At 41.2% G+C, this 24,317-nt stretch overlaps 1 protein-coding gene and 1 long non-coding RNA gene across 3 annotated transcripts in view; one reads left to right on the top strand and one right to left on the bottom strand.

Annotated features, from left to right (window-relative positions):
• The window catches only part of LOC310682246, a 244,324-nt gene that overhangs the window by 22,734 nt on the left and 197,273 nt on the right, over positions 1–24,317 (top strand). The gene's annotated exons all lie outside the window — the stretch shown is intronic.
• TMEM65 (transmembrane protein 65) lies at positions 829–24,200 on the bottom strand. Of its 2 annotated transcripts, XM_083450718.1 has the most exons (8): positions 23,357–24,199; positions 15,222–15,302; positions 7,493–7,537; positions 6,769–6,836; positions 6,399–6,453; positions 3,974–4,016; positions 2,970–3,075; positions 829–2,337 (listed from the first exon to the last, which is right to left on the bottom strand). In XM_083450718.1, the coding sequence occupies exons 1-8, from the start codon at positions 23,739–23,741 to the stop codon at positions 2,239–2,241; spliced, it is 882 nt and encodes a 293-aa protein (XP_083306844.1). In that variant the 5' UTR covers positions 23,742–24,199; the 3' UTR covers positions 829–2,238. The 2 variants fall into 2 exon arrangements, with proteins under 2 accessions (XP_083306844.1, XP_083306845.1); XM_083450719.1 differs by lacking the exon at positions 15,222–15,302 and having other exon boundaries at positions 23,357–24,200.

Below are 24,317 nucleotides of genomic sequence, written 5' to 3'. Positions count from 1 at the left end.
TTTTGACTGGAGTTAAAAAGACAAGAGGCAGGCTTCCTGGTGGGGACATTTCAAAAAAGTGAGGAGGCATAACCCAAGATGCTCTTTGCCCAGTCTCACCCCACCTAAGGTAGAGGGTCTTGGAAGACGGTACCTAAATGTACAGGAGGATTCATGCAGAAGTTGGCAGTCCTTCAGATACCTGAAGAACGAAAGTAGATGGCAACGCATTTCCATGCTATGAGAAGCTTCATCTACTGGTTTTGTACAAGTCAAGCTGCTGCTAAAGGCACAAGAGCAAACCGGACCACGGGGTAGCAGAGTTTCAGTTGATAGCCCTAGGTGCCAATAGTGTCAAGAGGGAATGCGGCCAAATTCCGAACCCAACAACTACTGAATCGTCTTACCGAATTCAAACCTTACTATGTTTACTCAGAAGAAAGTCCCATTGATTTCAATGCAATGTGCTTCCAGGTACGGCGGCAGCTCGCATGTGACAACTCCCAAGGATTCAGTAATAGGGCTGCAAGTCATGGCATTTTATAGCTAGAAACAAGCTTTGGCTTTATAGGATAATGCCTCCATAAAAACAATTTTTAAAAAGCAGCAACTAAGACTTCAAAACAAAGTGTCATTAAAAGCTTCCTACAGCCACGTATTCATTCCTACTTATGCTGGTTGTATATTTAGAAGTTGGATGTTCAGTGCAAGTTATCATCCATTATTCAGAACATGGCAAAGATTAATATTCTCTACTCCAACAAGTAAAAGGTACATGGGAAATTGCACGCTAAGTATGACAAGAGAACTAGTGAGGCAAAACGGAAAGAAACCTTTATGCCCTTCTAATTAATGAAAAGTGATCAAGTTTATTTATTTAAGTTACATTTTGCACACATGATCCACACATCCAGACCAAGTCTGGACATTTAAAAGGCATTCCAAGACACATCTAAAGTAACATTCTGCCCCAGTTAGTATTCAAAGAAACAAGGACAGTGAAAATTACTTTCGAATTACTGAAACGAGACTTCCAGAAGTGGCACACTGAAGTCTGTTTCTCACTGAAGGCAACACAGTTTAAAGAGCTACATCCTTTCAAGGCTTCATCTTACTTTGCACTAATTCTAAACACATCTGAACTCCACTTTCCCCCTATCACAGTGCACTATGCAGCGCTTTTTCTCAGCCTGCACACACCAAGTGCACAAAGTGCTCCACAAATACACATGATTCAGCAAACAATAGACGCTTGTCTTGCTGGGGGTTCCCCAGACGCCTAGAATTGATGAATGAAATTCAGATAAAGGTTTTCTTTCAATCTTTTGGAGAGGCATGGAAGGAGGGCAGCATACACACACCAACTGAAATGAAGCCCAATTTTCAAAAGTATTGTTGCTACACTCACACAAACAACTGGCCTCCTTGTGCTGATGAGCACTATCATTAATTGTTGTTTTGCACATTTTTCCAGCTCCAACTGTTGAGCAAACCCCCATTTCCTAACTGTAGCCTGTGTTACATGTAAGTTACTAAGATCCCAATTTTCAGGACTCTCCTGATCTCAGATGCCAATTTGGCAAGATCAAGGATGCATTCCAAGCAGTGTCTATGGAGTTTTGAGAGAGGGGCAGCACCTGAAACTGTGATTGACCTTTAAGTGTTTCACTCTAATTGCCTCATTATTCAGCAAGTATCTACACCCTATTTCAAATTTTGCATTATTCAAACAAGTCGTGCTATTCAGTCATACAGTGTGCAACTGGTGACCCAAGATGAATAAAAGTAAGACATGATTCCTCCTAAAGCCATCTGTCACCTAGCTTCACTGAAAGGCCAGAATGGAGAGAACAATGGGCATCAAAGGGAACTTGTGCCATGCGTTTGCAAACGCTAAGTAAATATGCAAACTCCAACCCCATACAGTACATTGATGGCAAGCGCTGAAAGTAATAATCCTTATAAAAGATAGAGGCAAAAGGGGGGGGGGGAGAGAATGGTAAACGCCAACTGCCGGTGTAAGTGAAACACACACACACACACACACGCACCAACAATTTACATTTTAAAAAGGAAAAACCCTTATAAAAAGATGTACTAGAACAAAGCCACAATAAGTTAGTGTTTCCATAAAATGGCATGCTGTTTTGTTCCCCATTCTATACATTGTTACTGTCTGCTAAATGCTAAGTATTTTGACAGCATAGTTGTATAATTGAGGTACATTAGTTTATATAGATCTTAAGCATTGTAAAAAGGTTAATTTTTTTCTTCCAGTTTTTTTTCTTCTTCATCTCCCAAGAAGAACAATGGAAACATTCCTAAAAGGCAGCCAATGGTCACTCCAATAGCCTTACCCTATAAAACACAAAAGAAAAATGGGTCACTCACAATTTAGTTATTAAGGTTACCAGATTTCAGGTCCAACAACATGAACAGGAAGTAACGAGCAATGAACCTCATTTCTATTATCCTTGTCGTTCCCAAATGTTTGCTGCAGAATTTACATTCTGAGAACCTCTATGTGCATTTTTAAAAGAGTTTATTCCCACAATAATAGGGAGTGGAGTAACATGCACATTGTATCTCCACAAGTTCAAGTGTTCAGGAATAATCTGAATACTGGAGTTGCTGCTTTTCATAGTCTCATGACCATCTAATCATATTTCCCTACAGCTGCCTTGTACTTGCCAAAACTGCTTGTTGCCAGAGTGGCAAAAAGTATAAAAGGATTTAACAGAAACACATAAATGCAGAAATGGGAAGCTATCACTTGTATCTGTAGTGTGCCTACTATGGTCATTATCTCTGCAGAACAAGCCACCTGTTAAATGCCCCTAAGATCTCAAAATTCTGAGAGCACTTAGCTTTCTCCAGCTGACTTGAATTCTGATCCAAGGTGCTACTGCACTACACTGTGACTGCTGTTCGTTTAACCTCTCAGTAACCAAAACTGTATGTATAAAAACACAGACACAACATAGACTCACCACGTGTGCACTGAGGCGTGTTTGCCACATGTCAGCTTGTTTGGGCGTTAGATCAGGAATGGACAGGCCCAACCTGGAGGCCATAGCTTCAATATAACCTGCAAGTCTTGGGAGAAAAAAACCCCAAAAATATTTTGAGCACAATAAAATGAAATATAGCAGTTACAGGATGCTCGGTTTCTGTTGGTCGTGGAAATGCAGCGAGCAATTCTGTCTCCTGAACATATGCCAAACCAGCACTTTGATAAGCCATTCGAGCTTAAGAGAGACTATTTCAATACTAATACAGTCATACCTCATGTTACGTTTGCTTCAGGTTGCACATTTTCAGGTTGCGTCCTGCGGTGACCCGGAAGTACCAGAAAGGGTTACTTCTGGGTTTCGCCGCTCGTGCAGATGCGCAAAATGACATGCACATGCACAGAAGCTGCGAATCGCGACCCGCGCAGATGCAGGTTGCGTTCTGCTCATGTTGCGAATGGGCCTCTGGAACGGATCCCGTTTGCAACCAGAGGTACCACTGTACATAAAACAGTTGTGGCCCTGTGTCAAGGGGGAGTTGATTCTATGGCTTATAGGTTGGGAAATAGTTTAAAGGGCTGATTTGAAACTTGGCAGTATAGGTGAGGTAAGCCTATGGGTGATCCATGCCAGATCTGGGGTAGAAAGGATAAACTTTTAAGGCACTCTGGCATGTAACAGGTGCTGTGCCCTTTTGTTGGGATGGTTTCTCCAGAAAGCTTTCTTGTTTCTACTGCAATTGGCGGGGGTGGGGGGAGAGAATGTTGGTTGTGAACTGACAAATCTGAGACTTAGTTCCACTACTCTGCCACTGCCAGCCATTCAGCTCCAAGGTAGTGGTAAAGCGGGAATTAACCACAGAGCAGGAGACTACACTAAACAGCCCCCAGAGCTATTGTTGGGAAAGTAAATATTGGCATTTGGTTAACCACTGTAAGAACAAGATACTGGATCAGAGCTTACAAAACATAATTAAGACTTACCCCAATCCAGCTAAGTCCGAGACAAGATTTCCCAAGGCAGCAGCTAGATATTAAAGAATCACAAGCATTGTAATGCATCTACTAATAAAAGAACAATACACTACACAAATGCCAACAGTTTTATTTCATTTAATGGTTCAGAATCCAGAATTATACCTAATATTATTTGCTTGCTTGAAACCCTTTATAATGCACCTTTCTACAAAATATTCAAGGATCTTACAATCAAATATATATCAGTACAGAATACAAACAATAATCTTTAAGAACCCATAGGAGCAGAACAGCTTGAGAATGGTAACCTACACAATTAAAACAGGAAATTTCCAACAATGAGGGTACTGGAAGCAGGGCCTCAGAAGAGGAATGAGATTGTCAGGTAACACAGAGAGGAAGGTAAATCTGGTATTTTGGTTTCGGGCCATTTAAGGCTTTAAAGGTCTAAAAAAGCACCTTGAATTGAACTTGGAAAGAAACTGGTAACCAAGAAAGCTGGTACAAGAGCAGGGTAATACAGGAGTGGGGAACTTCTAGGCTATGAGCCTAACTGGGTAAGCCAGGCTTCCCCATTACCAGGCCATTTTGGCCAAGTCATGTCACATTGTTCTGCCCTGCACCTGTGGGGTGATAAAGTCAGGGATGAGCCAAAAGGTGGTTGTCCTTTACAATACATTCTGTAGCATATCATTTGGTTGATTATGGAGGCTTCAAAGCAGTGCAGGCTGGCCCTCTACAAGCACAGAGAATCAATTGATCAGTGTGGCTTTGAATAGAATGAAAAAAATGTCTCTCCGATGCTCTTATAAGCTTCTCCATGCATCACACTCTAAAAAGAGTAAGGATCTAGGATGCAATTGTATGTTTGACCACTTCGAGATTTTGGGGGTGAGTGGTGAGTTCTATATCATGTGTACATCAGCACTGGCAATCTACAGGGGAAGGTATAGACTGAAAGACGTAGCAAGCAGCACATTTACAGTACTCAGGGGGATGTGAAAACATACTTTCTCACATAAACACAACAGCAATAGTTCAGTAACAGAGCATCTGCTTTGTACACAGAAGGTCACAGTTTCAATCTCCAGCATCTCCAGAGAAAGACTCCCTTTCTGAAACTCTAGAGCGCTGCTGCTATCAGTCAGGGAAGATAATGCTGAGCTGGATCTGACCCAGTATAAAGCAGCTTCCTATGTTCCTAGTTTCAACGCTTCTGCAAAACCAACTTCTATTTCTATAAGCATGTTAATCTTGCTAAGAAAGCTGCTTGCATTATTGAATTTAAAATCTTTCACGAATTTTTGCCTCCAGGTTCAGAATTAGCCAGTCAATCCTTTTGGATGAAAAAGTTCTAAAATTTAAAAGGAGACTATTCAATAATACTTCACACTTGTGACTTTAATATGCCGTCACACTTTCATCTTAAACAGAGACACTTTGTTTCAAGTGCCATGGAGAAACAGATTTTTTTTGGTTGCTCTCTTGGAACAGTTTGGAAGCGCAAATAAAAAAATATTTTGCAAAGTGAGAACTTATTTACTTATAAAACTTATATACCAATAAACACTCAAAGTGGCTTTAAACTAATAATAGTAGTAATGATGATGATCGTGGTGTCAATTAAAACTAGTTAAGAAGAAAAAACTAGGAATGCAAGAGGCAAATGTGAGATCTGTTTCCTGCTTGGATTCAACCGCTTGAGCTGTTTAAGCCTGTAGGAAATGCTTAACTCAGGGGGGTCAGCAAAGTTTTTCAGCAGCGGGCCAGACCACTGTCTCTCAGACCTTGTGGGGGGCCGGACTATATTTGGGGGGGGGGGGTGAGCGAATTCCTATGTAAAAACACCAAGCAGGCCCCACAAATAACCCAGAGATGCATTTTAAATAAAAGGACACATTCTACTCATGTAAAAACACGTTGATTCCTGGACCGTCCTCGGGCCGGATTTAGAAGGTGATTGGGCTGGATCTAGTCCCCGAGCCTTAGTTGGCCTACCCATGGCTTAACTCCTTTGTCCCTAAATCTTTTCCAGCCCCAATCACTTTCCCAAACAGCTTTTTCATCCAGAAGGACCCCTAACCATCCCAGGTGAAAATGGACCTCAGGGAATGTGATTTATAAGTACAAACAGGAGGAGAGGAGTTAAGCAGCCTCTCCCCAGCTGCCTCTCCTTGTGGTTATACACAGCCTGCTTAGGATTTTAAAATCATGGCAGAAAGATTCATGGAACTTTAATGTGCAGTTTTTGCATAAGAACTGGGTTTCTGTAAGATTATCTGGTAACCAAATTTCCATCTGGCACTACTAAGTTCAATCATCAATCAGCAGCTTTTTAAAAAATGACCTAGTGTGCACAGACACATTCATAGATTAGTGGACAGCTAAAGCAAAATTGCCATGGACAGTCAGTCAAGCATAGATTACTTACCTGCCATAGTAGAAATTCCAAGGACAATTCCTATGGACAGTTCTATTTGTGTGCCCTAAAAATAAAGAGAATGTAAACTTTCATTAAAATCTATACATTCATTAACAAAGGCAAGGTTACAGAAATTGTTTATTTACAAAATTAAGACATTAGGAATAGCAAGCTCTCTGCCATCCAATTCTCCCAGAAACTTTAAAAGACAACATACATAAGGTTACATCTATTATAGCATTACAGTATGCTAAAACATTACTGAAAATAGTAAGTCTTTCTGAAGCTAGCATTACACATGTTATCATATCAAGGTAACTGGATACCAAATATAACCCAGCACAAAACAAGCTTGAGACCAAGGAGCAACATGACTTACCGCAGCAATCATAATTGCATTATCAAAAAATCCAAACCCTACAAAAGGTATTGCATTGTGGAAGAACACTAGAAGAAAGAGACACATGTGTGAGGAGTGCTTTCAAATGCTTGCAAATTCATACATGCAGACTACTGTTCAATTCTCCATTTTCTACAATTTGAAAAAATGCCCATATGAACTGTGATGTTTGAGATCACAGAAATGGGATATGGAAGACTCTTTCCATGTATAACTCACCACACAGCAACTACTAGCACATTGTACACAGAGCACTACAAAAACCGATGCAGCTGCTATAGGTCCAGTTAATGTGGAGTTGTCATCCCTCCCCCCCATGAAAATTGTCGCATATGGGAAGGGTTGTGTTGGGTGGGGAAATCTGCTTATAAACATTAATCAACAATTTGCAAAGAGCTGGGTGAAACATCTTCATCCTCTCTGTCATATTTCATTTCTGTCCCTTTTAACCCCACTCTCCTCTCATCACAGCTAAAAGTAAAACTTACTAGCAAAAATTATTTTTGTAAAGATAGTCAGATTTATGATGTTACTCATAATTTGGGGGAGCAAGAATTAGAATTCTATAATGTTGTGACTCAAGCAGCCCAATGTATTCTCATGTATTCAACTGTATGCCTTGAATTGGCCTCGAGAGAAATGTTCCAAGTATTAGAGAGGCTTTCTCCACAGTTAAGCTTCTAAAAAAATAGACATAATTTACCATGTTTCAGCTGTCCAGTGGATGGTGGCGCAACTTCCAACTTCTCTAGATAAGTAGAAAAATGTGATTAAAGAAAAGCATTATAACCACAAATATTTGAACAGCTGTTCTCTTTGAACAGCATAGTGTGAAATATTCATTTCATAGAAAATTTGGATTTCTTCATATATGGTGCATTCACAAGCTACTGCGCAGAAAACTGCAGCTTGGCAGCTTACTGCAGTCTTCTGTGAGTTTCAGATCCATGCTCGCCTTTGATTAAACAAAAGCATGCTAACAGAACTATACACTTCTTATGCATTCTAATGAAGCACCATTTCACAAAATAATTGACTCTATATTCATTTGCTTGATCATCTGAAACACTGAATAACGTTGGCTAAAATACTCAAATTACATTGTCACTAGTGCAGGGGTGCCCAACTGCTGACTAATTGAATTCTCCTTGCTTGTATGTACCATAATTGATCTTGAAAAATCCAACCTTTAGTCTCAGCATATGATAGGGTACATGATTATGCTGTTGCCCCTTTATTAAAATCCCACAATTTAGGAATATGGAAGGATATTAGGCAACATACAGAGACCTTTTGGACTATTCAAAAGAAGAAATAAAACTTTTAAAACATGACACATTGGAGAGGCTGTGACAGACTGGTTGCAGTATCATCAAATAAATGATTTGTTTAGACAGGATAAATGGAGGGGTTTTATGACCCAAAGCTCACAATTTGAAAGAGATCACTGAGAGTAGGGAAAAATGATTTCCAAAATGTACAAGTCACAATTAGAATCGGAAACAAAAGATGAATTGGTAAAATCAGCTATAATTCACTGGGCAAGAGATATAGGTCATAATATAAAGATGAGTGCATGGGAGAAACTATGGAAAAAAGATTTACATTTTAACATATTGAGGGAGAATTTTATGGAAATGATTTACAGGTGGTACCTGACACTGAGTAAACTAGCTAAGATGCATAAATCTGAATCAGATATCTGAGGCAATGTAAAGAAAAAGAAGGTACTTTTTATCATATGTGGTAGACATGCAAAACGGTTAAGACTTACTGGGAGATGATATATAATAAACTGGAAAAAAATGTTGAAAAAGACATTTGTTAAAAGCCCAGAAGCTTTTCTTTTAGGTATAATAGATGTAAGTATATTTAAATATTGGGGGGAAATAGAATATGTAGCAGAAAATAATAATGATAAAATGAACCATGAAAGGGAGAAGGTAAAATGAAAATAATTGTGTTTTACATCTGGATTATTGCTATTGTTTCAATTGTAAAAATAGAAATGATAAATACTTTTAAAATAAATCTCACAATTTAAGTTACCCCATGGCCTTTAACTCTCTTAAGCACCGTACCATAAACAAGAAGTGGCTAAAATGTATATTTTCATAGAGACCACTTACTACCCTTAAGTGCTCTTGATAAAATCGGTTATCTGAAGATTTGAACACTACCCAATACCACAAAAAGATGTTATATTGCTTACAAGAAGAAATCTCCAACACTGGTTAGTGGTATAAACCCAATTTCCTGCCACAAGAAGAACGTTACACTGACATTTACTGATTTTTAAGCAACACTATGCAACTCAAAATACATTGGATTAAAGTGATATCAGACTGAGGGGGTCATTTAAATGATATCCTACTGCTGGGGTGTTAGTAAAGAAAGAAAATTCAGTAAGGAAGAAAATTGCAGCCTAAACAAAACACAAAGCATCTACCGGTAATCCAAAAGCAGGAATTGGGTTAACAGTTCTTATAGCAGCAACAGTTAGTGTTTTGCAAAAAAAAAAAAATTATGAAAACAACCAAACAACCACATGATTAATGGTACAAGTAGGTTAAATCACATTGTGTGCATAGCTGTACACAGTACATTCGGTGTAGTGTAGTTAATAAAATGCGTTGATGTTTAGTGGGGGGAAATTTACCAGATGCCATGGGACCAGTCACTGTGTCTCAGCCTAAAGTAGCTGGGTTGCTGTGAGGACCCCACTTGAGCCTCTGAGCTCCATGGAGGAAGGGCAGGATACAACTGTTTTATAGCCCAAAAGAGTAAACTATGAAGGGGTGTATGCTTTATTTCATAAACAAAGACACTGGAAAGACAACTGGCTCTAAGCAAGTGTATCCTACATATACAGACTGAAGGATCATCTTACCTGAAGTTAGTTTCTGTGCCTCAGATCCATCAGTTCAGAACACAGAATATACAGTACGTAGTTTTTCTCCACCTGCCTGTCAAGGCAAAGCCAGCAAATCACTTGCCAAGATACTATCAGGACAGTGAGAGATTTAATTACCCCATACTGAACAAAATATATCCCTGCGTCTGTCAAAAAGGAGCTTTATTCAAGAGCCCATAAAAGCAAATGGCACTATGAGGTAGAAGACATCTGGGCTGGTGGATAAGATGCACAGAAACCAGATCAAGCTAATTTCAACTTTATTTAAGCAACTGAAATATTACAAATACAGCATGAGAACTACTTAAAAGTTTGCTCAATGGGAGAGTCTCATTTCTAGGTTTCACTATGGCAGTTAACATAAACAGTCCATATCGAGTAAACATCTATTGATTCTCAAACATGCTTTTCCCCACTGATGTTTTTCGAAACAAGAAACTTCTTCCTCTTTTCTTAGTATTGTGCTTCATACAAATGTATCAATTTAACTCCTTACCAGGTACCATTTTTTCCTGCCAAAAGTAACCCCCAAACTGCAGGCACACTATAATAAAACTTTTTCTAGCATACCTACAAAGACATGTAAGTTAGTCATATATACTTGCTTTGTTTTCAAGATGTTGCTGACTATCCATGTACTATTATTTCATATTACTTTATGGACACTGCTTAGATTTTTTTTCAATTAAGCAGTTCATAGTTGTTGTTTTCTCAATAAAATAAATAATGGCTGCATGAGGAAAAATATCTTTTCATGAAATTAATCCCTCAAGAATGGGAAATATATAGTCTAGCAATGTCATCCTTTTGGTATCCTCTAAGATGTGCATAGCATCACATAGTACAATGGTTTTCAAATTGTTTTAAGGGAATGGTTAGCTACACAATAAGAAGATTGGTAACCGCAGACAAGCTTCACTAAAAACAACTTGCCCAATACCAATGACTTTTCCTAGAATTTCTTTTTGCTACAGGACAGTTGGCTATTTTGGGAGCATGCTCCATTTATACAGGGCAAAGACTTGCACCCTAGAACATGGTAAGTAGAAGGCATATTAGGGTCTACCAAAAGTTCACTGAATGATTTGCAGTAAAATCAAGCAAGTTTCTAATTGCTAACCCTACAATAGCAACAGGGTTCTTCCTTTCTAATTTGAAATTAGGCTGTTAGGAACCCTAATGATCTGTAGAAACTCAAAAGCAGTTCATCCCAGTATAGGGCAGAGTAGGCAATTACCTCTGTCTCTGGTGCCCCATTTTGTACTATGAATCCCGCCCAATAGAAACTGCTCATTGGCCTCACCTCCCCAGGGGCCAGACAGGAGCGGATTGGCTCTGAAGAGCCAGCCTGTTCCCACTTCTCTCCGTGCCAACACAACCACACTGTATCACATATCAGCAGTGCAAAGATGCTGCAACCCTCCTTTTCTTCACCCCTGCTTCCCCAACAAAATTCACTCACACTGATCTTGAAGTGATAAATCTAGATAGATTTCATTTTTCTCAAAGCTCAATAATTTTGACAACCCACAGTGACAGCAGGAGTATACAGAATAATTTGGTAATCACAGGATGAAATTCTTGCACTTGTAATTCTGAAAACTTCCACAAGTGTTCACCATAAAAGCTTAGAGATGCCTTTGTTTCAGATAGGCACATGACGGTACTAAGAGGTATAACATTTCGAGTTGAAAACGGGGGGTGGGGGGTGGGGAATGGCTTAATCAAGAAGAAAAAGGTCTATCAGACGATTTATGGCACAGAATACCGGTGAACAGCTGCTTTTCAGCCTGTCAAATCAAATCATATTTAGTGTCAATTCAAATCATATTTTGTTCCATTTTGGAACAAACTGCTCTATTTTCCTAAAGGAAGAAAAAGCTTTGAAAAAAGGCTTAAAATTCACTTCAAATTTGTGAGCAAAGGATAGCTCCTAGTCTACATACGCACACTTGGGAGGCCTATAAAACAGAATTTGGATCCTTTGATGTTTACCTCTACCAACTGTTAGCATTCTATCTTCTTAGTGTTCTACTACCACCCCAATATGACATGCCACATCAGAATTTGAAAGACTGCTCCCCTTTCATCTTTGAAACTGGAGAAAAAGATAGCAAGCTGTCCCCATCATCTTACCTAAGGATGCTGAATGTTCAGGTGGGAAATAAACTATCTGAACAGTTCAAAAATGAGCTCTCAAAATTTCTGCTGGGCTTTTACCAGGTTATAAACAGACTAGAATAGGTTGCTCTGGTACTGCAAAAACCAGTTTCTTTTCCAATGAAAGTTTGTGAGCAACACTTAAGTTTCCATAATGAGTGCTTCATCAATATGCTGGAAATTCCACACTTAGCATCACAAGCAGTGCATTATGAACTTAACAAGTTCATACCAGTTTTATCTAACTTAAAATTGAGGCCCCAAATTCAGGTTATACTTCATATACACCAATAACCAGGTTAGCTTGCCAGCTTAAAAATTATTTCTATGTATTTTTATACCGCCCTTTTAATCATATTCCCGGGGTGATTTACAAAAATATTAAGATGTAAATACAAAAAGCAAGCTAAAAGATGCAAAATCATAAAAGGGGCATAAAACAGTCAGCAGGATCAGGAAGGTTTTGGAAAACGTCATTAAAAGGACAATAAGCATTCTGCAACTGGGGTGCTACAATCAAGGCAGCTCCTCTTTGACTGCCACTCACTTCACCTCAGGTGGTACATGCGTTCCACTCAAGATTTTTATGTACAGTCCTTCAAGAACCCTGGTCCTTAAACTGCTCTTTGTTCTCCTCAATCACAGTCAATGTTTCCACTGCATGATTAAACTGGTACAGACTGGACTGTTTTTGACACGACATTACTAACAATAAAGTGGTGCATAGGATCATAGAATTGTAGCTACAAATATAGTTCTTCTTTACTAATGAGAAGCCAATAACCAGTGTTTTGGTTCTTCCATTTCAGAGTTCAAAACTATCCTTTCAAGAATCGTATTTAGTCTGAACTTAAAAAACCAGACTTAATTACCAATATTCTAAGAGTGCTATTCACAATATGAAACTGGAAATACTTGTCTGAACTCAAAACGGGGGGGGGGGGGGGGGGCAGTGTCAGATTAAGCAACACATTAATTTACAAACAACAACAAAACTGATGAAAGTATAAATGAACCTGATTAAAAGAAAAGCCATGTCTGCCAACATAATTGATAGACTTAGATGCCAAGAGTATACAACTTGCATAGCAGGATCCTACAGAGATTACAACATATTTGTCAAGCATCTCAGCAGTATTTAGACAGCAAAAAGCCCACACACAAGAGATAGCTCTGTATTAAAACTAAGGTCTGACAAAACAAATCAGATACAACAGATATTTGCTCTGAACGTCTGTTAAATTATTCAAATATCACAGCAAATAATTTCTCTGGATCTAGTGTTGCTCTCCATCCTCCCTGGCACACTGGAGAATGCAATGTATACAGATAGGATCACAGAGTTACTAGCAGCAGCCCAGTTAGAACTAGCACAGCATTGACACTTTCACTCCCATTTTACCTTAAAAAGTTGGTGGAATAGAGTCTAAAACTTAGCTGTGCTTGAGCAAGTTATGGAATGCAACCGAGATGTAAGAGGAATTAAATCCAAATGCTATCCTGGTTCCCATTAACCCAACGAAGGGTTCTTCCATCCCTCCAGTCTCACACCATCTGCTATGGTCCAATGCTTTACTATAGCATTTGTAGCTGCTTGTTTGCTTTCCAAATCCTACATATAAAGGGGTATTTGCCTATATCACATGTATATCTCTTGTTGCACAGATCCACTTCAAATCATGGTTTCACAATTTTACTCTGCTCTTGTAACAAGGTTTGATTTTGTAGTGTTATGCTACTTTGCTATGGAATGTATTGTTCCTTATTGTTTTCATTTATGGAAAACAATAGTTATTTTTTAAAAAGTCAGATGTCAAGAAGAGAATTAAATACAAAGTTTAACTTGACAAACAAAATAATTAGAACACAATCCTTAGGACACACCTCTGCTAAAATTGTGTATTTTCTCAGAGATTCACCAAACAATACTGCCTATCTTTTTCTCTTGTCTCTTTCAATTCTTTTTCTATTCCTTCTTTTCTCTCATTTTTTTCTATTCCTTTTTCTCTATCCCTCCCTCCCTTCCTCTTTTTTCTCTTTTTTGCCTCTAGATTAATGTTTTAGTGTAGACAAAAAAAATTTACAATAGTCTTTGTATTTGTCTTTATAAACCCTAATAAAAATTTGTGCATGAAACAATACTGCCTACATTAATGATTTTGAAACAAAGACCATCTTTCCAATTCTAGATGTCACTTTTTCAGTCTGTACATAGGTAGTAGAAGTAGTACTGTAGAAGTATTTATAAGACATGAAAATTTTTGACCATTTTACCCCCTAAAAATAGGGAAATGAATCACATGCTCCTCATGACTCATATACCATGACAAGGAGAAAAAATGACATTTAGCTACTGTTCAGAAATAAAATACTGAACTATGGCTGAGTCTTGGCCTTGCACATTCCTCCTCCTGTGTATGTGGCAAACCAGTTTGCTATTATATCCAATTATGGCTTCGATTTTTGCATAGCCATAGCTTGCTGGTTTGGATCCAATAGCAAACGATGAAGTACCTAACTAAGCAGAACAAGTATGAGAATGAGGAAGTCAGAGATTTATTCAAAGCACCATGATTAAACTACACTGACTTTATAGCACAACCACACTTGGAATATGATTTAAAATTCTGGTTGCTGTATATCCAAGATACTCCCTCATCCTCATAAGAGAAAGGCTTTTCTCCTTCAAGCATAATATTAGAATTTGAGCTATCCAAAGAAATTAGTTGGCAGAAGGTTTGGGACAGTTAAAAGTACTTTTCATACAATTCATCACTAAACTATGGAACGCATTGCCACAAGATGTGGTGATAGGTATAAGGTAAAAGACTTCAGAACCTCTCACGATGAATTTGTCTTTCATGGCTATGAGTCATGATGGCTAAATGGAATTTCTGAATTCAGAGACAGAATGAATGAGTTCAAGGAACAAGCCACATAATAGCTGCTCTCTGATTGAGATAACTAATTGGCCACTATGAGAAATAGAACACAGGATCTATATTTGGTTTGATTCAGCAGGACTCTTTTTAAGTTCACCCAACTATGGCATGTTATGCCACAACAATCATTTTGTGACTGACACCCACAATGCTGTCTCAAAAATAGAAATATGTCCAATGGTCCCCCCAAAAAATGGCAACCCCTGAAACGAACTCATATGCTAATGCAAATGGAAACAACCAGGGCCATTTCTGTTAAACATTCCAGGTTACACAAAACAAACAGGATAGCATGTTTATGTAAGTAGATTTAATGAAACAGAAGCATCTATTTTGCATCATATCAAAACCATGGTTCACCTAGCACCTATTTAGACCATGCAGGTTTATGTAGCAAGTAGAGAAGTTTACTGTACCCCAAGTACTAGTTGGTTCGGGTGGTACTATTTGCTTCAAAGGCATCTCAAGTGGTACCAGTGGTTTAGGAAATCTGGAAGCTAAAGTTTTTCAAATGTAAGAAATAAAGTTACATTTCAATGTTAAAAGCCTTTAATATTCATGAATCCGTGTTTTCAAAACTTACTCCAGCTACAAACTGTGCAACATAATCCTATGTATGCTTGCTCAGAAGCAAGTCCAATATTTAGCTTATTTTTCTGCTATGCCACTGGTATATTTAATGGTTGAGATATAATTTTAGTCATACTTGCCCACTGAAAACAATGGACTTAAAGCCCACTGATTTCAGTGCATCTACTCCAAGTGTGAGGAGGGACGCGGGTGGCGCTGTGGGTAAAACCTCAGTGCCTAGGGCTTGCCGATCGCATGGTCGGCGGTTCGAATCCCCGCGGCGGGGTGAGCTCCTGTCTTTCGGTCCCAGCTCCTGCCCACCTAGCAGTTCGAAAGCACCCCTAAGTGCAAGTAGATAAATAGGTACCGCTTTATAGCGGGAAGGTAAACGGCGTTTCTGTGTGCTGCGCTGGTGCTGGCTCGCCAGAGCAGCTTCGTCACGCTGGCCTCGTGACCCGGAAGTGTCTCCGGACAGCGCTGGCCCCTGGCCTCTTAAGTGAGATGGGCGCACAACCCTAGAGTCGGACACGACTGGCCAGTACGGGCAGGGGTACCTATACCTTACTCCAAGTGTGATCCAAGGTGCAAGGTGAAACATTCAGTTTAATTGGGCACCAACAACATTCTGTCCAGTTTATTCTGGTTTTCTTTTTTTTGTTGCTCCGCAGCAGATTCAACACATGCCTATATTGTGGTATAATCTGATCCAGCATTATGTTGTGTGCTTTATACTACTTATAAGAGTATTTGCACACACACACGGAACACCACCGGGGTGGGAGAACAGCTTGTGGTGTATAACATTTGGAGCAAGGAAACAATTAGGCACACCAACCTGTTGGTTTGAATTTCAAACCATCAAGGTCTATCACATACACTTGTGTGAAATGGATAGGTTTACCTTATTCCTGAAGAAATTGAAGTAGTATGGCATGTTTTCCTGTTTCCCAATCTTGCACATAAAAAATAAACTCTGCTAGGTTTACATAGACTTGTCAAATCCTTATGAGATTATTTATACATTTGGGCAAGTGCAACCAGAAAAAAGTAATTTGAATCAGGATAAATCAAGAAAATATGACAGAAGTATCGATAGCTGAACTACTGCTTCTCATATTGGTACAGATACTTGCAGAACTACTCTTGCAAGACCACAGCTATGTGCTTGCCTTCTTACTGCTCCTTTGAGTGAAGAATTGTCTATTTTCTTCCATGCACATCAGTTAACTGCTCCTGCCCAAATCTACAAGTTACTTGGCCAGCATCTTGAAATTTTATTCATTAGATACTTGGGTTTCAGACAACCTAGAGGTCATTTTTTAACACAGGTGAGCAAAACAGCTGCTATTTATAAACCTATTGTTAGCATTTCTTTGCCCCTTTCCTCCTTTCTACTCACAATCATTTGCACAGCAAGTTGTGCATGACTGATACAACAGGAAAATAAACAAACTACCAGAGATGGAAGGGGTCTAAGGCCATCACAGATAATGACTGGCTACCAAGGGAGGTAAATTCTTGGTAGCTCTATACTTTGAAGATCTATACATGGGATGTTCAGGGATACTGGTTTTCCAGAATATTTTGAATGGGAATATTTACTGGAAATTGGGGTGTTGTAGCAGACTATTTTCTGATTCCCTAGGGAGTGATCTAATTTAGCATCCTTAGTATTTAGAAAATCAAAGCTAAAACTTTGAAACTGTCACACTAGCCTAATATTTCTTTGCATCTGACATCCATTCATTGTTTCTAATGAATTTATGAAATATAATATTTTCCATAGAAAAATAAAGCATTGGAAATGTTTCACCTTGCATCATTGTGGATTCTGTGCAGAGTGTGTTGAATTTTATGAATCTGAATAAAGAGTGTGAACAATAGTCTCTCAAATTAAATATTAAAAGTCATAGTAACAGGTACATAGTGGCATTGTATTTAGCATTTAAGCACCTCCTGTTAATCCTGCATGACTGATCTCACAATAAAAAGGCAACTTCTGTAACCCTTTAATAACAAATAATTATACATAGTCTTGAAAGAGATACTATTGCCAAAACAGAAGACAATGCACTATTACAAAAAACAGGTTTGTTAGTTCTGTGATCCAATCTAGTTCTGAGTCATTGTCATCATGTCATTCCCCAAAATAGCACAACTTTATGAAAGCTGTGTAACTGTTCCAATTTTTCATGCCAGAACAAGTGTTACTTAAGTCGTCTGAGCTAATCTAAATTAGAAATCTTTAGTTCATGTGACCTTTTAACCAATGCTGTTTCGCTACCCTTTAGTCATTTTGAGATAAAATTAATGTTTGTATAGAAACAGTTGTATAGTTTTACAGATGCTGGCCAGCAGTAATTAAAAAATCTACTTTGATCTCACCATGCAAATATGGTCAGAGAGATATGAATGCAGAACTAAATAAGAGCAAAGAACATTTAGCTCATAAGAACCATCTACCAGAGAGTCACAGTAACTTTTTAAAGGGAAAGACAACTCCGAAGGCAAATGCATATCTCCCAGCCCCCACTCCCGGAAGTTAGATGGGCTACTAAGATGTCACAGAAGACTGCAGCAGTACAGTGGTACCTCGTGTTATGGACAGGATCCGTTCCGGAGGCCCGTCCGTAACGTGAAATGCCTGGAACACAAAGTGCTGCATCTGCACAGGCGCACAGTGCGATCTGGCGCTTCTGCACATGCGTGAGCGGCGAAACCAGGAAGTAACCCATTCCGGTACTTCCAGGTTGCCATGGGATGTAACGTGAAAAGACGCAACATGAAGCGGACGCAACATGAGGTATGACTGTACTAGAAACTCAAATATAAGCTAATCACCAAATGGCAGCTTAAACCTAGGTTACAGTCGCCACAATGGAATATCTAGGTGGCCCTTTTTGCAAAATAATATCAATATCACTTTATATTTTAAATAAAAATCTCAGTGGTTTACAACACATTAAAAAAGCAAATAAAACAATGCAGAATAAAACAAATTCAAGCTTCAAGGAAAATATTTCAGATCCTTCTCTGACATTTTGCTTTCCCACTTAATTTATATACCTGCCCCATAGCAGAAGTACTCTAGGAAGCCAACGTGTGTAGCGGTTAGAGTGTCAGACAAGAACCTGGGAGATAAGGATTCGAATCCCCACTCAGTCATGAAGCTCACTGGGTGTCCTTGGGCCAGTCACAACGCCTCAACCTAACTTACTGGGGGGTGAACCATACACCCTTTGGTGAAAAAGGTGGGCTATAAATGCAATAAATAAGCTCTTCTGCTTACTTGCTTAAGAAAGCTGGAAGGGCCAGCCAGATGGAGATGCCAGTTGCTAACCTGGCATCCAGAGATCTCCAAGTGGTCGCAATAGGGTCTGTGCCAGTCACAAAATGCACCTGGGGAAATTCTAACACTCATGCAGGTACTGCTGTCAGTACTTTGGCTTCACTTAATTCAACTGAATGAATTGCCACATCCTCAGGACTGTGTGCCCTCAGACCTCATGTGGGTAAGCTAATTGGCACAAAAAAACTGCTATCTCAGAGGCCTCATTTCCACTACAATTTAAGCTCCTAAGACTCTTGACATTTTGTACCTTCTCCATACATACCAACATGAATGTCACCATTTCTCTCTTATATGCACTGTCCATACCAGTGGATGCAGGAGAGGGGATTAGTGGAGACCACAAATACTGGCTGACTTGTAAGTCAAGCCAACATTTATGGATCCCAAACAAGTTGAAGACTGAGAATTCTAAGCATGTCCCCATGAAACACAACAGAGATTCTGAGGTGCAGAACTAATGCTGAATATGACAAATAGAAAACGACACTGGGACTCTCAACCAGGATCCAGCAAGAAAAGCCTGAGGAAGGCCCCAGAGGAGGGGGGGGGAGAGAAAGTTAAAAGCTACTGTCAAGAGAAAAAGCACTGTACACAGACAATTAGCAGGTTAAAAGGTAAAGGTAAAGGGACCCCTGACCGTTAGGTCCAGTCATGACCGACTCTGGGGTTGTGGCTCTCATCTCACTTTACTGGCCGAGGGAGCCGGCGTACAGCTTCCGGGTCACGTGGCCAGCATGACTAAGCCGCTTCTGGCAAACCAGAGCAGCACACAGAAACACCATTTACCTTCCCGCTGGAGCGGTACCTATTTATCTACTTGCACTTTGATGTGCTTTTGAACTGCTAGGTTGGCAGGAGCAGGGACTGAGCAATGGGAGCTCACCCCGTCGTGGGGATTCAAACCGCCGACCTTCTGATTGGCAAGCCTGCATTGCAACACTCAAATCAGAATTATTTTTATTTTTTGGAAGATTTAAGCAGGAAAGAATTTTGAAATTAGAATTTTGAAAAATATAGGAAAATTCTGATTGTTTCAGAACTGAAGTTACAAATATAGGAAGTAACTATTTGAGAGTTATAAGACTCAATATTAAAGCTTTGATTTATATTTTTATATATAAGGTTAAGATTAAACATATATCGGAGGCTAAACAATACCAATGCAACAGATTGTGAGTACCTAACTATGGGCCAGCCAAGTGTCCTTTTCAAGGGCATATTTACCAAAGTCATGGCCCAGAGTCAAATGCAAGCTAGTTTCTAAATGTGTATTGTAACCTCAAACCTTACCCAAGAAAGCTTGTTGCTAGTAACCTATAACACTTGAAGAACTTTAAATTTAGCATTTGCTCATTTTTCTACTTTAAAGGTTGCAATTCTCCAGTCACTTCAGCCTTTCATCTAGGAGACTATCAGCTGGGAACCTGCTATATAACTGAAAAATAGGTGAAAAATCAATGTGAAAGATAACCTTACATGATCTTTAAAGCCATTTCCACCTGATGCTGTCACATGCATGCACTTTGGAACTCATAACAGCTGCTCTTATTCACTATGGAAAAAGCTGAATGGACATTATTCACACTATGATACAAGCCTTTTATATTAAGCAATGTTCCAAAACAAGCTAATTGATATACCAGCTCAATGTGACAGAATACATGCTGGAATATTCATGATTTCAAAGAAAACATGCCATCCAATATGCTGGAGGTATAAGATGCTACCATAACACAATACTACAGTAAAGGTAAAGAACACACCACCGTTACATGTGAATCATGATTTATTTTTTATGTAAACCTGCTCAGTAAATTTCAGGGCATCTTCAACTTCTACTATTCTGTGGCTCTTCAGTTTGGCTAAACAAATCCTGTTTAACCCTCGTTCCATCACCTTCTATTGCCTTTCAGTGTTGAATTATAGATTGTAAGCCCCCTAGATAAGAACCTGTCCTCTGCGGAGATGTGAAGTCCTGTGAAAAAAGCTAGGAAATTTAAATAAAACAATAAACAAGGGAAAATCCAGCTTTTCCCATGGCTTCAACATCTCAACCTCTGTACTGCATACATTGATGATGCTATATAGACAAATAAAACACCGTATTTTCCCGTGTATAAGAGTAGGTTTTCCCCCTAAAAAATAATGTCAAAAATTAGGGGGCATCTTATACTCTGGGCCATCTCCCCCCATTTTCTTAAATCTGAGTCCCCAAAAATAGGGGGTGTCTTATACATGGGGGCATCTTACAGACAGAAAAATACGGTATTATGCTAGATAAGCAAATAAAATACATAGCGTTTTTTTCGCCCTATAGGACGCACTTTTTCCCCTCCAAAAATGAAGGGGAAATGTGTGTGCGTCCTATGGGGCGAATGCAGGCTTTCGCTGAAGCCTGGAGAGCGAGAGGGGTCAGTGCGCCTTTCCCGCTGTCCCCCGACTTGGTTAGAAGGCTGGCGGAGGGCTTCCCCCTCCTCCAGCCCCACAAGCTCCCAGAGCGATGCCAAAGCTGCACGCAGCTTCAGCATGGCTCTGGGTCCCGTTCTGGGGGCTGGGGGAGGGGGAAGTTTGGGCTTCCCCCACCCCAGCCCCGTGCCTGTGGGGGGGGGGGGGGAAATAATTTTTTCCCCTTTATTCCCCCCCCCCAAAAAAATCTAGGTGCGTCCTATGGGCCAGTGCGTCCTATAGGGCGAAAAATACAGTATACTGTGGTGTAGGCTGAAGTTGAGAAGTACAATATCTTCTTTTAGCAAAATCTCTAGTTTTTCCAAAATCTTAACTAAAAGAAGATGGATCCTCAATCAAGTATATTCTGTTATTCCTATTCCACTGCTTTTGTTTCCTTTATTAATATACAAAATCAACGGGTTGTTCAATATCCATACTTTAGTCTCCATACATCAGCATTCAAAGCAGTTAGAAAAGTTTTACATTGACAAGATGTGCTGAATCAGTGCAGCTGTCACCTGAAACCCTCACAGAGACTGTCACTAGAAGCAATTAGCACAGAGAAACTAAGACTAGCAAAAGAGGTATTGTCTCCAAATCTGCAATTTTAGCTCCAAACCATCCCAGTGCTAGTTAGTACCACTTAGGTCAGATATATCTCCAATTTTAGTTCTTCCATTTCAGTGTTGTGAAACAAGCTGCCATCTACATGCAGTCTCAGAACTATGAAACAGTTTAGTTGGTCATGTGCCCTCCAATCAAATCAATGTTTGTGCTTTTTTCTCCACTGCTGTAGACAGTAGAGTATGCTCTCATTGATTCTCTTTTCATATAAGAGGTTTTTTTTAAACTGCCCCATTTATAAAATATTCACATCTTAAATTTATCATAATAGTATTCCCAGGCATCCAAGTTACCATGCTCTGGTTCCTGCTTCAGTCTGGACAGCACCAGGCACACACTGCAGGAAAATGGGATAGCAGAATTTGGATTACAGTACATGATGTATACCCACAGGAACACCAATGTCAAGAATGCACCATGACTATCTTCTTGGCAACAATCCACAAATGGGACCCAAAGTATTGGACACAACCGATTCAAAACACTGGAATGTAACAGAGATTAAAGAATCAAAAATTCACTTGCACAACCCTAAATGTGGCAAGAGAGATCATGCATGTGATCACCCAGTATGTAAGAAGTCGCCCCTGTACAACTGTTATCACATGTGCAATTCAGCTTTCTGCACACCTTGCCAAATGCTGGGAAAGCAACATTTGTAATGACAAGCTAAAAGCCACACCTGCACACAACTACCCATGGGCTAGGAAACCAACATAAGGTGAATACTTTTTTTCCTATATCAGGTTAATGCATGCCTTCAGTGTTTCCATGCCTAGGCCTGGAGGCTCAATCAACGCTCCCTAAACAACATGTTTGTGAACTTGGAAGCTCTGCCTCCTGAAGTCAGATGGGTGGGTCCATGAACTAAAGACAGGCACTTTCCCCGTGCAAGTCAGAATTCATTTCAAGCACACAGGCGGAGCCTCAACAGTTTATTTCTAAAGCATCTGAATCCCTGTCCCGTTCCACACAAAAGCAGTACCAGACCCAGGCCTCAAACCTGCTTGACAGCCACACCCTCCCCCTTAACCCCACAGTTACAGTGGCTGGTTATGGCTACACAGCATCCCAGGAAAGCCACTCTGAATGTGCTGGGGGCATTATCCTTGTATCTTGTGCATTCCAGGGCGATATTATCGCACGACCAAGCCGGGTGGAGAACGGCGGCCGTTGCCCAAGTTCACGCCAAGCGCCGGCTGCAATCTTTAAGCGGCGGGCAAGGCTTTACTTGGGGGTTAAGCCTCGCTGAACTCCGGGTAAGCGCTCTATAGATACGGAAGGGGAGAATCGGGGGCAACGAGGTCCTCGGTCGATGCGCCAAGTAGGAAAGTTTCGCTGCTGCTTCTTCTTCTTCCTGGGTCCTCTTCTTCTCGCTCTCCATTCCGAATGCTTGCCTCGGGCGGGAAAGTCGTGCAAAGAAGCAAAGCCCAGCCAAGCTCGCTCGGCGGAGCGCGAGACCCCCGGGATCTATCAGGGTCGTGGGTTCGAATCCCGAGTCGGGCAGAAGAAGCACCTTTTACAGCAGCCCTATTCCCGGCGGTCCCTTTTGCTTACCTTGCGCGATGGCGATGGACTCGAATCGGTGCAGCTCCCTCAGCAGGCAGCTCCTCTCGGTGGAGTGGAGGCTGTAGATGAAGTCCCGCGCCCCTTGCGCCGTGTTGAGAGCCTCGATGGGCTCCTTCTTCGGGTGCGTGCCCAGAGACCGGGGGGAACCCGCCGAGGCCGGGGCAGCGGGAGCCACCGTCCTTCCTCGGAAGGTGCTGAGGCAGCGGCGCTGGCCCGGCAGGGGCAGGAGGCAACGGCAGCAGCAGCAGCGGAGGCCCCTCGGCTGCGGAGCCCGGAGGCTGAGGCGGGAAAGCAGCGCGGAGGGCGAGGAGCCGCCGGGCCACCCGGAGCCCAAGCGCAGCGCCAGGCGGCAGCTCAGCCACGTCGACGGCATGCCTCGCCGACCGCTTCGGAGCGGGGCCCGCCCGCTCTCTCTCGCTACCGGCGCTGGGGAGGCGAAGGGCGGCGCTGCCCTGGCGAGGGGGAGGCGCTGCTCATGGGAGACGCTTTCTCTCTTTCTCGCGGCCGCTCCCTTCGCTGGCTTGGGAAGGGGTTCGAGTCACAGCGGCGGCGGCAGCTCCCTGCGCCGCCTCGAGGAGGCTCCGGGCATCTTTCCCTCCTCCTCCCAGAGCAGGGCGGGCTTCCACGGCTCGCCTCAGAGACTGGTCAGGCGGCGCTGAGGTAAAAGGGATCGGGGGGGGGGGCAAAGAAGCGCAGCAGCGCTGCAAAGTAGACCGTGCGCGCGCGTCTGTGCGTGAGGAGATAATGAGGCAGGGCGGTTCTGCGCAGGCGCCGGTCGGCTCGGTTGAATGGACCGCCTTCTCGTCCTCCCGACTCCGTCCGTCCTGTGGGAAGAGCGAGGAGGCGGCGCTCTCCATGTTTTTTCTCTCTCCGTCCCCGCCCACACCTCCGTCCAGCCTATGGGAAGAGCGAGGAGGCGTCGTCCCCCCTCGCTCCCTCCCGCCCGCCG

Source organism: Podarcis tiliguerta (assembly GCF_965153285.1).
Source record: "Podarcis tiliguerta genome assembly, chromosome: 7".
In the NCBI taxonomy this organism is placed as follows: Eukaryota; Metazoa; Chordata; class Lepidosauria; order Squamata; family Lacertidae; genus Podarcis; species Podarcis tiliguerta.
This window is presented reverse-complemented; position numbering and strand designations above follow the sequence as displayed.